This window comes from Sorex araneus, chromosome 4 (assembly GCF_027595985.1).
Source record: "Sorex araneus isolate mSorAra2 chromosome 4, mSorAra2.pri, whole genome shotgun sequence".
Taxonomy (NCBI): Eukaryota; Metazoa; Chordata; class Mammalia; order Eulipotyphla; family Soricidae; genus Sorex; species Sorex araneus.
The window spans coordinates 220,713,635-220,730,821 of record NC_073305.1 but is presented as its reverse complement, the minus strand read 5'-3'; the positions used below and the strand labels follow the sequence as shown (position 1 = coordinate 220,730,821).

Below are 17,187 nucleotides of genomic sequence, written 5' to 3'. Positions count from 1 at the left end.
TAGGGTCCCGGGCACTTTGGTGGCAGTGGTGGTGGTCGGCTACAGTAGCTTTGTACATCAGTGTTTTAACACTATTATGCCCTGTTATCTAAACTATTATTTGCAAAAAACAGACCATGAGTTGGGCTGGAGCAATAAACATTACTGGGGGTGACCCCTAAATAATGGGGGAAAAACACTGGGGAATATAGCCCACACAATTGAAAAGACCTCAGTGAGAAACTTCTTTTAAAAACTTGCATAGTGAGGGGCTGGAGTGATAGCACAGCGGGTAGGGCGTTTGCCTTGCACGCGGCCGACCTGGGTTCGATTTCCAGCATAGGGTCCCCCAAGCACCGCCAGGAGTAATTCCTGAGTGCATGAGCCAGGAGTGACCCCTGTGCATCGCTGGGTGTGACCCAAAAAAAGCAATAAATAAATAAACAAATAAATAGATAAATAAAATAAAAACTTGCATAGTGAGGCCAGGGGCTGGAGCGATAGCACAGCGGTAGGGCGTTTGCCTTTCACGAGGCCAACCCGAGTTTGATTCCTGCACCCCTCTCGGAGAGCCCGGCAAGCTACCGAGAGTATCTCACCCACACGGCAGAGCCTGGCAAGGTACCCGTGCGTATTGGATATGCCAAAAACAGTAACAATACGTCTCTCAATGAGAGATGTTACTGGTGCCCGCTTGAACAAATCGATGAGCAACGGGATGACGGTGACAGTGACAGTGATAGTGAGGCCAGAGTAGTAGTGCAGCAGCGAGGGCACTTTCCTTGCACCACCAGAAGTAATCCCTGAGCACCATGGAATGTGGCCTCAAAACTAGAAAATTCGGAAGCTCTTTGATGTTTCATACTTTCCTAGCATATTTTATTTAGAAAGTTTTAGACATCAGAGTTACAATACTGGTAATGATAGAATCTCATGCATAACACATTCTAATACCATACCTTCCACCAGAATGTTTGTTTTCCTTTTTTCCCCCCATTTTTGTTTTTGCTTTGGGGCTACACAGGGTTATGTTTGGTGCTTGCTCCTGGCTCTATGCTCAAGGATCATTTCCTGGCAGGATTAAGGGGACTGGACTATATCGGGTTGGGGTATCGAATCCAGATGCAGCATGTGCAAGGCAGGCACCCTACCCATTGTCCTATCTTTCTAGCGCCCCCCCCCCCCCCACATCTGTTCTTGGACACATGGACTGTTTCCAGATTTTGGCTGTTGTGAATAGTGCTGTAGTGAACATAGGAGTACAAATGTGTTTTCTGAATAGTTTTTGGGTTCTAGTGATAGATGCAAGAAATGGAATTACTGGGTAATATGAGAGCTCAATTCCTAGTTTGTTTTTTTCTTTTTTGGTCATAGCTAGCGATTCACAGGGGTCTCCTGGCTCTGCACTCAGGAATTACCCCTGGCAATGCTCAGGGGACCCTATGGGATGCTGGAAATCGAACCCGGGTCAGCAGCGTGCAAGGCAAATGCCCTACCCACTGTGCTATTGCTCGAACTCCTCAATTCCCAGTTTTTAAAGAAGTATCAGTATGGATTTTCCAAAAGGCCAGACCAGTCAACATCTGTGCCAGCGGGAATGAAGTTCTCTTCCCCTTATCCACACCAACACTGGCTTGGGGCTGCTTTTTTTTTTTTCTCCTGTTTTACAAAGTAGTTCACAATATTTGGTTACATTTAATATTCGAACACCAGTCCCACCACTGTATTTCAGATGTTTCCATCCCAAACCCCAGCCCCTGCTGCAAAGCAAAACCGAAATAATTTATTTTGTATTGTTTGTTATAAAGACTGCTGAAAATGCTCCAAAAAAGTTTCCTTAGAGGAAAGAGTAAAGATTGTTGTATTTCACCTAGAGACCATTAAGCCTTTGTATAAGAGATCATTAACATGCTGTTAAAGGTTGAACCTTATGTGTTTATATGTGTGTGTGTGTGTGTGTGTGTGTGTGTGTGTGTGTATCTGAAAAAAAATTTCCCTCTAAGATTGGTTGCCTCCTCCTTTAAACCCCATCAAATGTGGTGCGGTACTCTTGGAGTATGGGTCGTGTGAGATACAAATTTTCAGGTGTGCAGCCTGGAAATATGTTCACTTGTGGGTGAGGCTTGGCCCGAGCATGTGGAGAGTGGCCGTGAGCAGGGCAGTGGTTGAGTTCTAGAGGCTTTCGGCTGCCGGGGCTGGGTCCCTTGGGGCAGGGAGGGCCCTCACCTGCCCCCCTCCGAGGTGTTGGAGCCACTTTTCAAGGGTACAGATTTTAGGGCCAGAGAGATAATACAGCGGTAATACACTTGGCTAGCATGCAGCCAACGTGGATTCAGCCCCCTACATGGTTCCCTGAGCAGGGCCAGGTGTGGCTTAGTTACAAAACAAACAAAAAAAGAGTCCAGATTCCTGGGCAGTGATTTGGACATGACTCTTCAGAGAATAACAGTGTTCCTCGATGCTAAGGCAGTTACATTTATTATGACTATGGTTGTTTTTATTGTGACAACATTGCCGGTGGTGGGTACCTATCTTCAAATCTTACTTGTTTGTTAAAATCCTTGATTTTTTTTTTGTACTGTAGATGTGTGGACACTGCAGCCTACAGTCTAGATGAGAGTGCTCGCCCCAGGAGCAGCAGCTGGCCCAGTCAGATGCCGCAGGGCTGCTTTGTTTTGCTTATGTGATTTCTTTTATGTGACTGTTATTTCAAGTCCTGGCACCTAAAGTAGCCCATAGATGCTTCAGCTGTGTTTGAAAAGACCTATATAAACCGTTTCTGGAGCATGTGGTGACCGTAGGTGAACTCAAACCGGGATTAGGGCTGGGGAGGACAGGGTATGGAGAGGGACTCTTCAACAGGTGACAGGTGTTCTCTAAGGGACTGGCTGCTCTTAGACCTGCGGGACACGTGAGGGCCTGGTGGGGACAGTACACTAACAGATATTACTGTCTGCTGTGACCCAGGCTGCCAGAGCTGCCGAGGGGGAGAGCAGACAGAAGTTCTTCACCCAGGATATTAATGGCATCCTGCTAGAGTAAGTACCTTTCATTTCTTCGTATCTTCATAGCGTGCTTGGGGTGAACAAGTGGGGGGGGAGCAGGAGTACGGCTGAACTCCATAAAGGTACTCCCAATGACATGATGGAGAAAAACAGATGATTTTATTTTCTTATTGTTCTTTTGAAATGTGGGTCTCCAGGAAACCATCGAAGTGAGACAGCAGGCATTGCTGGGACCTTGTATCTGATAGTCAGGGCTGCCATGAAGATTCAGTAGCACTTACGAGATGAGAGGAAGAAAGAGTAATTGGTGTGCTTGCCTGTCTCTGGAACCCCCGAAAGTGAAGATAGCAGGGTCCGACAGCAGTCTGCCGTGCTGGGACTCAGCAGCGTGCCTGAGGAGGTTGTTTTCCTTATCCTCTCGCTTCTACTCCCAGTGCTGGTGTCCTTCACCAGTCACTTTTTATTTATTTATTTATTTTGCTTTTTGTGTCACACCCAGCAATGCACAGGGGTCACTCCTGGCTCTTGCACTCAGGAATCACCCCTGGCGGTGCTCAGGGGACCATATGGGATGCTGGGATTTGAACCCGGGGTCGGCCGCGTGCAAGGCAAACGCCCTACCCGCTGTGCTATCACTCCAGCCCCTTCACCAGTCACTTTTCTCCCAAACACTCAAACTCAGGAGATAGTACACTGAATGATTGGATTACAAGCCAAGCAAAACCTACTTTTTTTTTTTTTTTTTTTTTGGCCACATATGGCATGCTCAGGGCTTACTCCTGGCTCTGCGCTCAGGGATCACTTGGTGCGATTTTAGGGGACTACAAATGTTGTAAGGGATCAAACTGGGTTGGGAGCGTGCAAGGCAAGCACCCTAGCCACTGTACTATCTCTTCAGCCCCCAAAGTCACGTTTTCCAAACTCAGACTGGATTGTGGATGCCTGGCCACTAGTTTTGCCAGCTTCTCTCCGGATGTTTATGTGGCTGCTGAAGCTTGTTGCTCAGGATTTGCACGTGTAAGAACATTTTTCAAGCTGCAGTATCCGAGCAGACAGACTGCCTGGCTGGAATTTGGAGTGGCCAGTCAAGAAGTCGGGAGGCCTGGCTCTCGAAAGGGTCTGCCTGGGGAAGCTGTCTGCTGGCACAGAGCGGGCCTGAGTTTGCACTTCCCAAGACCACACTTCCTGCTTCTTAGACAGGAAATCTGAAAGCATGGTGGTTTCCCTGACCTAGTCGTTGGAGAATGGGACCTGGAAAATTGAAAGTGCCACTGCAAAATGTTTCCTGTCACCCCAAGGAACTCATTCCATTTTCCACTTTGAAAACTCTAGTGTTTTCATCATTTACAAAATCTAGAATTGCAAAGCTTTTTCTCTTGGTTTCTGTTTTCCTGTCTCCCTTTGGCTTGCTCCTGTCTTGACCTCAGTGCCTTAACCTACTTTACATCACCCATCATCAGCTGTGGGAGTTCTTATTTGCTGACTTCGATGGGTTGCTTTGCCCACAGTTACATCGTGTGACCCGTGAGAGACTCCTTAACTGCCCTGAGCCCTTCTAGCTTTCCTGTCTGTGGCAGGGCGTCCTAACCACTAGAGAAGTCCCAGTGGGCTGCACAGTGTTGATAACTCTGTTCTGCTCTCCAGCATAGAGGTGCAGACTCGGGAGCTGAGTAGCCAGACTCGTTCCGGGGTGTACGCCTATCTTGCCTCATTCCTGCCCTGCAGCAAGGACACCCTGCTCAAACGAGCTCGGAAGCTTCACCTTTATGAGCAGGTGGGTGAAGTGGCTTCAGGGCGCTGGGCCGGGATGGCTGCGTCCTCATGGGCGTTGTCTCTGCTGCCACCTTGTTGCCGAGTTTCCTGCTCTGACTCAGGATTCAACCACTTACAGTGTATCCCATTCTCCACAGGGAGGGCGGCTGAAGGAGCCTCTCCAGAAGCTTAAGGAAGCTGTCGGCAGGGCGATGCCAGAGCAGATGACCAAGTACCAGGATGAATGCCAGGCACATACACAAGCCAAGGTGGCTAAGTAAGTGGGGTCCCAGTATTCTGCGTTTTCCTCCTTCCCCCGCTGCTCGTCTTTTTTGCTTTTCCCTATTTACATTTCCTAATGAGACTCCGTGTCTTCAACATTTCCACCTTATTTTAGGAGTCCTGGGGCTCAGGAGGGGGGGATGGTGGGCAGGAGGAAACAGTTCTTCTGTCGTGACCTTCGGGTGCCATTTATTTATGTTCACTCTGCAGGATGCTAGAAGAGGAGAAAGACAAGGAGCAGAGAGAGCGGATTTGTTCTGATGAGGAAGAAGATGAAGAAAGAGGGGGCAGAAGGGTAATGGGACCCCGGAAGAAGTTCCAGTGGAATGATGAAATCAGGTGTGCGCACACTGGGACCTTGCCTCAGTGGAGGGTTTGTGGGTCCATTGTCTGAGCTTGTCCCCGCATTTCTGATGAAGGTTAGAAACGTTTCCTTTAATCAGGGCTGCTGAAAACACATGATTAAAACCCTGAAGAAGAATTTGGGGTCGTTTGAAGTTTGACTTCTCCCTCCCCCTCAGGGAGCTGCTCTGCCACCTGGTGAAGATCAAACTGGAGAGCTATGATCTGGAGAGGAACCACAAGGTGCAGTCCTGGGAGGACTACGTGAAGGCCTTTCTGGATGCTGAGGTCAAGCCTCTGTGGCCCAAAGGCTGGATGCAGGCCAGGTGAGGCCTGCAGGCTGCCAGGATGGTCTTGGTGACGGTACGGGGCAGCCTCCTGTGGAAGGAGGGAATAACCTGCTGCTTCCGTGTCAGGCACTGCCTCGTGGGCGTGGCTCTGATCTCACCTGAGTCGTTGGCAGCGTGCTGGTCTCTGGAAAGTGGTCTTCTGGTCTTTTCCTCGGAGTTTCTGTGGGTGTTGTCTTTGTCTTCCTCTCTCCTGCTCTAGTTCATAGCTGACTGCACTTCTGCCTCAGCTGCCATTTGCGTTGATGGCTTCTGCTTGAAGTTGAGACCGATTCTGCTTGGGAACATTATCTTTACATTTTCAGAGGGTGACGGGAGCTGGGCCATTGCTATTGGTGCTTAGGGGCTACTGCTGGCTCTGCTATGCTCATGGTTCCTTCCTGATGGTGTTCAGGGGACCCTGTGGGGGACCAGCAGCAGCTGCTTGCAAGGCAAGTACCTTAACCATGGTGTTCTCTTTCTGGTCCAGATAATTTTTGTTTGTTTATATTTTATTCTTAGAAGTGATGTAGATAACAGACAATTTTATTTTCTTTGGACCACACTTGGCCTGTGCTCAGGGGTGAGCACAGGCCTGTGATGTGATGCTTGAGAGACTCTGTAATGCTGGGGATTGAGCCAGGGCTAGCCTTGTGCGCACATGCACGTGCCTGCACTCACACGCATGCGCGCGCATACACACACACACACATACACACACACACACACACACACACACACACACACACACACTTTTCCAGGCCTCATACACGTGAGGCCATCTTGTTTTTCAATCCAAAGTCTCACTTGTCAGTAGCAGGGCTGACTTGTGCTATAGTCAAGAGCCAGGCTTCTCTCTCACAGCTTTCTTTGTGTTGTGCGTCTTCCCATGGAAGGCCTGTTTGTAGTACCCAGAGAAGGGTTAGATGGAGCTACTAGTGGTTTTGGTTTTATTTTAACATTTCCTTTTCTTTTTGGATCACACCGAGCAATGCTCAGCCAGTAATTCCTGGCCTTGCACTCAGGAATTTCTCCTGGCGGTGCTTAGGGGACCATATGTGATACCAGGGATCGAACCCGGGTCAGCCGCATTCAAGGCAAACACCCTATCCACTGTACTGTCACTCCGGCCCTGTATTTTAACATTTTTATTACAATAAAGTACACTTGAAAGTACCATCTTAACCTTTTGAAAGTACACAGTTGAGTGGAATAAAGACGATCTTATTGTTATGAAACTGTCGCCACCTTCCATTTCTTTCGTTCTTATCTTGCAAAACTGAAACTCTCTTTGACACTAACTCCTCCTTCCCTCACACTGGTGGCCTCCCTTCTCCTTTCTCTCATTTTCACATTCTGTGTGCTTCATGCAAGTGGGAGCACTCTGTTTGCCACTTTGTTCCTGGTTTATTTCCTTCGCGAAGTGACTTCAAGGTCATCCATTTGTAGCATGTTGCAGATTTTCCTTCCTTTTTCAAAGGTCTAGTGATAATCTGCCGTGCCCCTCTCCAGCCTTCCTCCTCACCGTTCACCCCACAGTGGGGCCCTGGGCTGCTCCCTGCTGTTCGAGCGAGCAGTGCTGCTGTGGTCGGTGGAGCAGTCTTGCTTTGAAACCTGGCTTTCCATCCCTCTTGGTCTAGACCCAGAAGTGGAAATGCCGTTGTGGTGGTTCTTCGTTTAGCCGAGGCACCACCATCCCTTTTCCCATAGTGGTGGTATTTTACACTTCCGTTTCCGCACGTGCTCCCCAGCACTGGGTGTCTGTTTCCCCCCTTCTCTCGGTTGCTGTTGTGGTGCTCGCCTGGACCCACACATCGTGTTGTGGTGCTCGTGCGCTTGGCTGGGTTTCACTCTTCAGTCCTGGTGCGGGCGCACATTCTGCTTGTCGTGTTTGCTGGGGCTAGTGGTCTGCTCACATGTTTGCCAGGGATCATACTTCCTGGCTTGGTGTTCGCACGTATTCTCGCTGCTGTGCTGTCTAGGGTTGCGCCTCTTTAATTGCATTGCTCACATACGCCTCAGGGAGGTATGGCTGGAAATTGCTTTTAGCGCCAGGGATCATAAAACTCAGAATAACCAGTCTGATACTTGGTCACTTGGCTGCAGCTGGGATTGAGTGTGTGATGTTACATGTGCACTGCAGGTACCCCGGTCCGGTGCTGCTGGAATGCCTACATATGACAAGAAATTCAACCATGACAAGCTTTGCCAGAAATGCCACCTTTACCCTTTTGGGGACAGACTTTGCTGTGCTTAGGGCTTACTCTTGGCTGTGCTTCCAGGGGTCACTCCTGGCAGTGCTTAGGGACCATAGGTAGTACCAGGGTTCTAACCTGGCTCTGTTGCATTCCAGACAAATGCCTGATCCACTGTATTATCCCTCCATACCCTCAAATGAATTTTTGGTTATTGTGTGTTCAGCAGCCTTTCACTGTTGGGAAATTTTATCATTCCCATGACCCATTTCAGAAGCTGGCTGTCCCTGGAACTCTGCTTTCTGCGGTATGTGGTGGTGCTCATCCGAATGGTGGTATTTCCATGAAGCTTTGACCTGCATTTCTCAAATGATCGAAGGTGTTGAACATACACTTCAAAAAGTTATATTTTTTGGTTATGTCTCTTCAGTGAAATGTCTAAGTTCTACCATTTTTGGATAGTTTGCTTGTTCTTGAATTTTAGGAGTATTTTCTATACTTTAAGTTTTTATCAGATGTAAGATTTCCAAATATTTTTCCTCTTATATGAGTTATCTTTTTACTCTGCTGGTTATGTCTTTTGGTGCAGAAAACAACTAATTTTGTACAGTCCAGTTTGTCTGTTGGTTTCTTTTTGTTTTGACTACCGTGGCCAGGGTGTACACTCTTGGTTTTCATGCTTGCCACAGGTCACACAGTCACTCTGAGAAGTCCAGGGGCAATGCTGCAGCTTTTGTTTTTTAAATAAGCCTAGACTTGGCTTTTGGTGGCCAATGCATCCACTGTAGGTCCTCTCTCCAGGTACTCAGCTCACCAGTCCTCTGCATTTCCTGCGTGACAGCCCCTGGGCCGGGAGCAGATGAGCTCTAGAGCAGTCTGCGCTCAGGCCTTCTGCAAACTGCTGGTGTTCTCTGTTTCTTCCAGGACTCTGTTTAAGGAGAGCAGACGGGGCCATGGGCACCTGACATCAATCCTGTGAGTGTCCCCAGCCTTTCACTTCTCAGGCTCGGTCTGTCTGCTTCGTGTCTTCTAACCCTTTTCTGTATTTGTTCCTTTGAACAGGGCCAAGAAGAAAGTCATGGCTCCCTCTAAAATGAAAGTGAAGGTGAGTCATTCTACTCGAGCCATTGCCTTCTGTTCTCTCTCTACCCCTGTTTGTCAAGCCTCTCAGTTGAGCTTTTTTTTGTTTTTTTTTTGCTTTTTGGGTCACACCTGGCGATGCACAGGGGTTACTCCTGGCTCTGCACTCAGGAATTACTCCTGGCGGTGCTCAGGGGACCATATGGGATGCTGGGAATTGAACCCGGGTCGGCCGCGTGCAAGGCAAAGGCCCTACCCGCTATGCTATCGCTCCAGCCCCAGCTTTTTTTTTTTTTCTTTTCTTTTCTTTTTGGGTCACACCCAACCAACGATGCTCAGGGGTTACTCCTGGCTTTGCACTCAGGAATTGCTCCTGGCAGTGCTTGGGGGACCATATGGGATGCCGGGGATCGAACCCAGGTCAGCCGCGTGCAAGGCAAACGCCCTACCCGCTGTGCTATCGCTCCGGCCCCCCCCTTTTTTTTTTTTTTTTTTTTTTGACCATGTGGGATACTGGGAATCGAGCCCAAGTCGGATGTATGCAGTGCAAAGGCCCTACTTGTTGTACTGTCGCTCCAGCCCGATCATTGAGCTTTGCTGGTACGGGGACAGCTGCTCTGAGTGGCACTTTTGAAGTTGTGCCAACTTGGCATTGCTGAACATCCCCGTTTCTGCTTTCCTTTAGGAATCATGTGTCAAGCCTCATTAGGGGAGGGACCGGGGTTTGGCAGGACAGAGACTGAGCCAAGTTGCTGAGTACCTACATTGTTGAAGACAGTCCCCAGGTAGTCAGCTTTGGGGCTGTGGGTTACATGTGGCAGGGCTGAGGAGTGGGCGTCCCTGCCTCCGTGCAGGCTCAGGAGAAGGCTAGGGGGCCAGGAAGGACAGCTGTATTGAGGGGCAGAGGTGGAGGACGGCACGGTAACTGGAGAGCAGAACTTGAAACTCGTCCTGGACTGCGCAGCACCCTCTTAGGAATAGAAATTGCTGTTTTAGCACAAGAGTTCCTATTTCCAGAGACGTCATGCTCTCACTCTCTGAATGCGTGGTGGGAATGAGCTGTTCGAATGGCGGGTTCCTGTGGCTGGCTGGCTGTTCGTGCCTGCTGCTCCTCAGAACACTGTGTTCTGGACTTCCTGCTTCCGAACAGGAGGCAGGTACCAGCACAAACCAAGGAGAAAACTAGCTCATTTTGTGTGTCCTATTTTGTGTGTCCTCGTTGCAGCGGGGGGACCCACTAAGTCAGTTTGAGTGCTTTTTTTTTTTTCCTGCAGTGCTAGGAGTTGAACCCAGGACCTCACATGCAGTGCAAGTACTCTACTGCTAAGCTACATCTCTATCCAAACACTAAGGACACAAAAGTCTTTTTTGGGGAGGAATAGGGAGAAACACCAGCAGGGCTTAGGGCTCATTCCTGGATCTTTGCTCAGGGATCACTCCTGATTGGTTTCTGGGGACCATATGGGGTGCTAGGGACCAAACCTGCGTCAGTCGTGTGCCAGGCAAGCACCCTGCTCACTGTACTATTTTTCTGGCCCCACGTTTTTTCTTTTCTTTTCTTTTTTTTTGAGGGGACGACACCAGCCATGCCCAGGGGTTACTCCCAGTGGTGCTTGGGGGAACATGTAGTGCCAAGGATTAGACCCGAGGCTCCACATGCCAAGTTGATGCTCCAGCACTTGTTGCCGTCTTCCCCAACGCGCACCTTTCCGTGTCCCTGAGGAGTGAGGGTATCTGTGGCCAGAGAGTTTCTTTGCTCAGTTCTTGTCCTTTTTCGGAAGCACAGCAGAATCTCGGGGTGGGAGTCGGGTCGGGGTGCAGAGCTTGGTAGGTGAGTGGGGTGCGTGCGGGGTCCTTGTGGATGTGCACATGCTTCTCCCCACCCCACCTTGTGATTTGGTTGGGAGGCTGAGTTTTTTGCACCATGCGACCTTGTCACAGCCTGGGCCAGTGTGGACAACCGGGCCTTGCTGACCACCCCCGTTCTCTGCTTCCCCTTAGGAATCATGCGGCAAGTCTGATAAGAAGGTTTCGGTTTCATCGGGCCAGACTGGTGGCCCCCTTGCTCTGCCTTCAGAACATTTGGGAGGCGGCCAGAGCTGCGGGTCTGCAAGCAGGGAGCTCCCACCCCAGGCAGCGGGCAGCCTCGCCGACTCTGCTCCTGTTGGCCGGGAGGACCCGTTGGAGGGGGACTTGATCCGCAATTCCACTTCCTCTTTGGAGGCGGTGTCCAAGGAACTGGCTGCGCTGACCAGCAGAGCCTCCGGGAGCTCTGAGTTCACACTCCCTACACCCTCCAAGGCACCTGCGGAAAAGGGCACAGGCGTTCTGTGTGCTGAAGAGAAAAGGAACTTCCCTAAACCCAGCCCTTCTGCTCCTCCGCCCTCCAGCTCTCTGCATTCACCCCTCAATTTCCTGGCGGAACAGGCTCTGGCGCTGGGGCAGTCCTCTCAGGAGAAAAAAACAGAGGGTTCCGGCTACAAAGAGCTGTCCTGCCAGGCTCCCGTCAGCAAGGGCCTGCCAGAGGTGCACCAGCCCAAAACGAAACACCACAGTGTGCCAAGGACGTCTCATGGACCGCAGGCGGCGGCTCCCCTGCCCAGCCCCCAAGTCAAAGTCTTTCATGCGGGCGCTCAGCAGCAGAAGAGCTTCCCTTCCCCCGCCCCGCTGGTTAGCAAGCTCCAGCCCACGCCCCCACTGGTCAGTAAGCTCCAGGGCCCAAAGGCCCCCTCCCCACAGTGTCATCGCTCGCTCCTCCAGCTCGTCAAGACCCCTGCCAAGGGTCAAGGCTTCCATCCGTCCGCACCCTCCTCGTCGGGAGGCTCGCCGGCGGCCAGCAGCGGCGCTCATAAGACCTCAGCCGCCTCCGCCGCCTCCCTGGTCCACCCGGCAAAGCAGCACACGGCCAGCTCGGGCCCCGCGTACAAGAACAGCCCCTTCGCCGGCTCCATCTCCAAGCATGGCGTCGCCGCCGGGAGCTCTTCCTCCGGGGCAGTGCCGGTCCAGGGCGCAGCTTCCGGGAACCTGCTCCCCGGGGTGCAGCCTCCCTCCACAGGACAGTCTGCCAGCCGACCCATCCCCGGTGCCACCGTGAAAAAGCCGCCTGTGTCTCAGAAACTGACGCTGGTGGCCCCTCCTGGAGGTCCAAATGGAGACTCTAGTGGTGGGACCCAGGGAGTGGCCAAGTTACTGACCTCCTCCCTGAAGCCCAGCGCGGTGAGCAGCGCGGCCTCGTCTACCTCCTTGCCAGTGAGTATCCCACACGTGGTGTGCGTCTGGTGGACAGGGCCACTTGCCCTGTCCGGGGGGTCTGAAAGTGGGGTCAGGGAGGAGCAGGGAGCCTTATTGCCGGGTGGACGGGCCGCCTCTGGTCAGACCTTCCCTCTTTGGGGGCCAGCCTGTCTGCCTCAGGAGGAGGGGCGTGGGCACGAACAGGCCAGCCTAACCGCAGGACAGGCGCTGCCCCTGCCCGCCTCCAGCCCAGCCCTTCTCTCCAGACAAGGGGGTGGGAACGGCTCCTCTGTGAGGCAGCGGGTTCTGTGGAGATGTCTGTGCCTGAGACGGGGTCTCTCCATGGCGCTCCAGGGACTCTCAGCCCAGGGAAAGGCCATGCTACGGAGCGCGGGCTCCTCTGGGAAATCAGGAGCGTCTTAACATCTGTGGGATTGGAGGGACGAAAGAGGAAAGGTGGCCTGCAGAGAGTTCTTGCTCTGACCCTCAGGCCCACCCCCGCACGGCCCCCCTGTGTCTTGGTTTCCAGGCTCTGTCCTTTTCTTTCCCCAGCCACGATGAACACCTGCAGTTGTGTTTGCGCGTGTGCTGTCCTGTCCACCTGCACATGTGGGTGTGCCCGACCCTCTTCCTTTCGAGCACAGAGGAGGCCTGTGGCACGTGCTGTTAGCTGCCGCTGCAGGGCCCACCGACGGCCACTTCCTCCTGGCGCTGGAGCGCTGACCCTCTGTTTCCTCCCCAGAAAGGAACAAGCGGGGCTGTGCTGCTGACCAGCTCCTCCCCCTTAAACCTGCTGTCGTCATCCTACAAGGCGGGCACCCCAAAGCTGCCTGGGGCCATGAGCTCCAGCTCCCTGGGGATCATCTCCCAGTTCCCTCTCCACGTGCTCTCCTTCAACGCCGACACCTCTGCCAAAGCAGGGGTCTCCAAGGACGCCATCGTCACAGGCCCTGCTCCCGGGACCTTCCACCACGGCCTGAGTCACAGTAAGTGCCTCTTCTCCTGTCACCATGACGAGGCCCAGCCGGAGCCCTGGGCTCCATGCTCTGCCCTGGTGCTGTTGTCGTGTCCCGGGTGACCGTCTGTCTGCTGTGTGGCTGTGAGCACCATGCTGAGTCCCTTCCCGGGGAGCTCTCATGCGGAGCCTGACCACTCTCTGGTCTGGACTCCCTGAGGCTCTTTCCCGTTCCTGTCTCCAATGTGTGTGTTTTGTTTTCTTCTCCCTCCTGTTTTCCCTCAGGTCTCCTGGCTGGCTTGCACTCCAGCCCACCCCGCGCAGCGCCTCTCCCACACGCTGCCGTGTCCACCCACCTCCCGCAGAGTTTGCCAGGTAATTGCCAGGCGGTTAGAGTGTCACGTGCACCAGGCACCAGCCCCCTGCCCGTTGTCTGCTGCCAAGGGTTTCTGTGTCTGTCCTCGCCTCGCCGTGTCGTCTTGCTCTGTTCTAGGAGGCCCCGGCTTGGAGAGGACCCCGTTGGCGCTGCCGTTAGGGTCCCCCGTGCGAGCAGTCACAGTGGCCACTTGCAGAGTGGGGGAGCGCCAGTCCCAAGCTCAGCTTTCCCTGGGGATAAAAAGCCCAGGCGAGGGTGGTGGGTGGGGCTCTTCGAGCCATTGAACTGAAGTCCCCCCTCTAGGCTGCCTAAAAACTCTTCTAGAAACTTCTAGAAACTTCCAGAAGCTCTCTGAGCTCACGGCCTCAGCAGGGATGCTGAGAGGAAAGCCTGCATTGCAGGGCGCAGCCCTCCCGCTGTCCCTGGACGTGTACTGCTGGGCTGCGCCTGCTGTTCTGGGACCTCCACAGGGACACTTGGGGAAGGGGGTCTCAGTTTTGCCCTGGCTCCTCTCACTGTCCTAGACCTGCTTGCTGCCCGGGGGGAGCTCTTCTTTAGGAGGTTGAGCCTCAGGGGATGTGTGCACTGGTGCAGTGGGGAGCAGAAGGGGAGCAGTGGCTAGCACCTCCACATTGGCTGTGCCCTGGCACTGTCCCAGGGTGTGCGCGGGGGGTATACCCTGCATGGTGGAAGCTGTCCTTCAGGGGCCGGGCCTCTCAGCAGTGACTTGCCTTCACGCGGGAGAGTGCAGCCCCGCTGCAGGACTGTGCGGCTTGGCTGTGGCTGTGTGTGGGAGAGGCGTTCCTGCCCGCTTTTAACCACCACCCAGGAGTCTGCGCATGGCTGGGTGCTTCCTTTCCAGTGTTGTGGGGGCACACTGCAGTGTCCAGGGGACCATGAAGTGCAGAGGACTGAGCCTGGATCGCCCCCACACCAAGCCTGAGCTCTGTCCCTTGGAACTGTCACCCTTACCCTGACTGATACTTTCAGTGCCAAATTGCTTTTTTGTTCCATTTCTTCCTGGCTTCCTTCTGGCTGTGCAGAAAGCGTCTGCGCTGAGAGCCCGTGTAAGCAGCCTGTCTCCATGGTCAGACAGGCTCAGGGTGGGGCCCTCGACGGCCGTGCGGCCCAGTTCGCGTGTGCTTCTCTCTGCTGGGCTTGCTTTCAGTGTGGACAGAGAATGCTAGTGCCTGACTTGGTTGCTAGGATGCCAGAGCCGGTGGATGGTGGAGAATGGTTGTTGGGGCTGTTGTCTGAGCACCAGGCCTAGGAAGGTGCTGTGGAATTCGCTGTCCTTGTCCGGGGGTCAGGGCCGCGCAGACGTGCCGAGCACTCTGGATTCTGCAGCTGTCGCTGTGAAGATGGGTTCCCCTGAAGTTTGGCTGCTGCTGCTCAGAGGGAACGGGACCCTGAAAGACTCATGTTCTGTGTTTGCTTATTCTTTTCCAGATGCTTCTCAGCTTCACGGGAAAGGCCCCGGCATGCCACGGAAATTGTGACCTCTTCAGAGGAAAGGCCCAGCGCCTTGGGCCTGCGGGGAAGCTGACCAAGTAGCCCTCAGAATCCAGACAACTGCTCTGCTCTTCGTGCTCTTGGCTTTCCTTCTGGAGAAGGCGCGAGCGCCTAGGTGAGCGTCTCCGGGCACTTGCGACGTGCCTTCTGTGAGGGGAGCGGCCCGAGCATCTCTGGGGCACTGACTGACTGGTGCTCTTGTGGGTGCCTGTTGAAGGGGCAGCTCTAGACTGGGGTGTGCTTCGGGCATGGAGCATTGTGGGCACACCTGTGCTTGACCTCTGCCCTGAGCCCTGGCACCTGGTCAGAGTACCTCGCGGCGCCCTCCTGATCAGGGGCTCCTTCTGGCCGGTCAGCTGCCCGGCCATGCCGGTGTCTGCCTCATCTTCAGGCTGCGTGCTCAATGGGACACCCGCCACCCCAGGCTGCAGCTGCTGCCGGGAGGCAGGTGAGAACACCTGCTGTGTGCTCATCACGGTCGGGGCTCTCTGCTGAATATGACAATGAAGCTCTTAGAGAAAAGACTGCAATTCAACAGTTGAGATAGGATTTTTAAAGACTTATTTTCGGCTCAGTTTTCATCGTTACCATTAAATGCATTGGATTGGATGGGACTGTTCTCCGCACATCATGTTCCAGGAAGACATATCCCAGTGCCTTTATGGGGCGGCGCCAGACACAGCCACGTGGCCCTCTGAGCCCGTCTCAGGAAGGCCTTTATAAAGATACGTCTGCGTTTCACACATAGCCGCTTTCTGTAACGAGTTTTTTACAATTGCGCATCATAATCTGTGCCGTCCTGACTTGAAGGTGCCAGGACCCCAAGTCCCTAGCCCAGGTCCCAATTCAGCCAGAGTTTGTTTTTCCAGAGTTCATGCAGGTGGGCTGCATGGGCCCCAAAGCCCGTCTTCGTGTCTGAGGACGGAGGATCCAGGGGTCCCAAGTCCCAGGCAAGACATTCCAGTTGGTTGAGCGTCATCCTCAGGCAGAGCTGCAGGACAGCTTTCTGAAGCACCTGCCCGTGAAGCAGGCCGCCGGGCCCCAAGTTGGCTGAAGGGAGGTGTGCCGGGTGCAGATGACAGACTGGGACAGTGCCCGGGAGCTCCCTGCCCCTGCTCCCCGCCGGTGGCTGCTTCACGAGGGGTTTGAGGGCCAAGGTGGCCTGTGCGGTGTGTGCCCAAGGCGTGTTTGAACCTACCGCTCCGGCCAAGTGGTTGCAAGTGAGTTGAGTGAACGCGCCCCCAGAATGTGTGAAGATACAGCCCTTTTGGTTCCTGCCCCTGGGGAAACGCCCACCTCCGGTGCAGGTGGAGGCATGCCCAGTTCCTGGGGGCGTGACCTCTGCAGCTATCTGGCCAGGCCTCTGCTCTATTTTTTTTTTTTTTACGTAAGAACCAACATGTATTTCATATCGGGTTAAGTGAATTCTGTATCCCTTTGTTATATCTATTTTTTGCAACTCGGATTTCCAGTTTGTTTACAGAGTAGTCTTAGGTAGTAGCAAAAGAGCCAAAGAAGAGATTTGTAACGCTGAGCTCAAAGCTGAGCAGAGGCCGTCCGTGACCGCTGAGTGAGCAGTGGGCGTTTCCCAGGCTCCTTCATGCGGGGACACCTGGGGACCACAGCCAGGAACCAACCCGCCCGTCCCTCCCCTGCAGCGCTCCCTGCCCCATACCCTTGCCGTGCCGCTGGAGCAGAATCCCCTCCTTCCTAGGAATCTAGCGATGCCTCTTGCCTCAGGGAAACGTTTCTTTGATGGGGAGTTTATGGGATTTCTTTTCCTGTTAATGCTTTATTTGTGGGAACGAGAGAGTGAGTGACCTACACTGCCGTGGCCAGGCAGACAGGCGGGGCGGGCTCCGGGACCTGGGGCTGCGGCACTGCGGGCTTTCCTTGGCGCAGCCATTTTTTAGGTGTGAAAGGGGCTGTGGCTTTTGTGCAGCGACTATGTCGGTGTTGGGGTGGTGTGGAAATTGTTAATCTTGTATAAAGCAACTCAATAAATTGTTTCGAGGTTTCCAAAACATGGTCTCTCGTGCTTTTGTCTTTTTACGTGATCTTTCTCCAGTCGGGGCTGGTGTAAGTGTGACATCCGTTTGGGAGTTGCGGATGGACCCTCACGGGAGAGGAAGAAACACACCAGGAAAGAGAG

General features: G+C 53.3%; 1 protein-coding gene across 3 annotated transcripts in view; it reads left to right on the top strand.

Annotated features, from left to right (window-relative positions):
* UBN1 (ubinuclein 1) overlaps positions 1-17,053 on the top strand; it is a 35,174-nt gene extending 18,121 nt beyond the window's left edge. Inside the window, exons 8-18 of one of the 3 annotated variants that reach the window (XM_055134988.1) lie at positions 2,947-3,017; positions 4,629-4,758; positions 4,895-5,013; positions 5,229-5,357; positions 5,540-5,686; positions 8,806-8,856; positions 8,944-8,986; positions 10,963-12,210; positions 12,935-13,178; positions 13,433-13,522; positions 14,973-17,053. In XM_055134988.1, the coding sequence (XP_054990963.1) occupies positions 2,947-3,017; positions 4,629-4,758; positions 4,895-5,013; positions 5,229-5,357; positions 5,540-5,686; positions 8,806-8,856; positions 8,944-8,986; positions 10,963-12,210; positions 12,935-13,178; positions 13,433-13,522; positions 14,973-15,022 (2,322 nt within the window). In that variant the 3' untranslated portion in view covers positions 15,023-17,053. The remainder of the gene's footprint in view (positions 1-2,946; positions 3,018-4,628; positions 4,759-4,894; positions 5,014-5,228; positions 5,358-5,539; positions 5,687-8,805; positions 8,857-8,943; positions 8,987-10,962; positions 12,211-12,934; positions 13,179-13,432; positions 13,523-14,972) is intronic. The other 2 variants (XM_055134990.1, XM_055134989.1) reach the window with 2 other exon arrangements.
* The last annotated feature ends 134 nt before the right edge of the window (positions 17,054-17,187 follow it).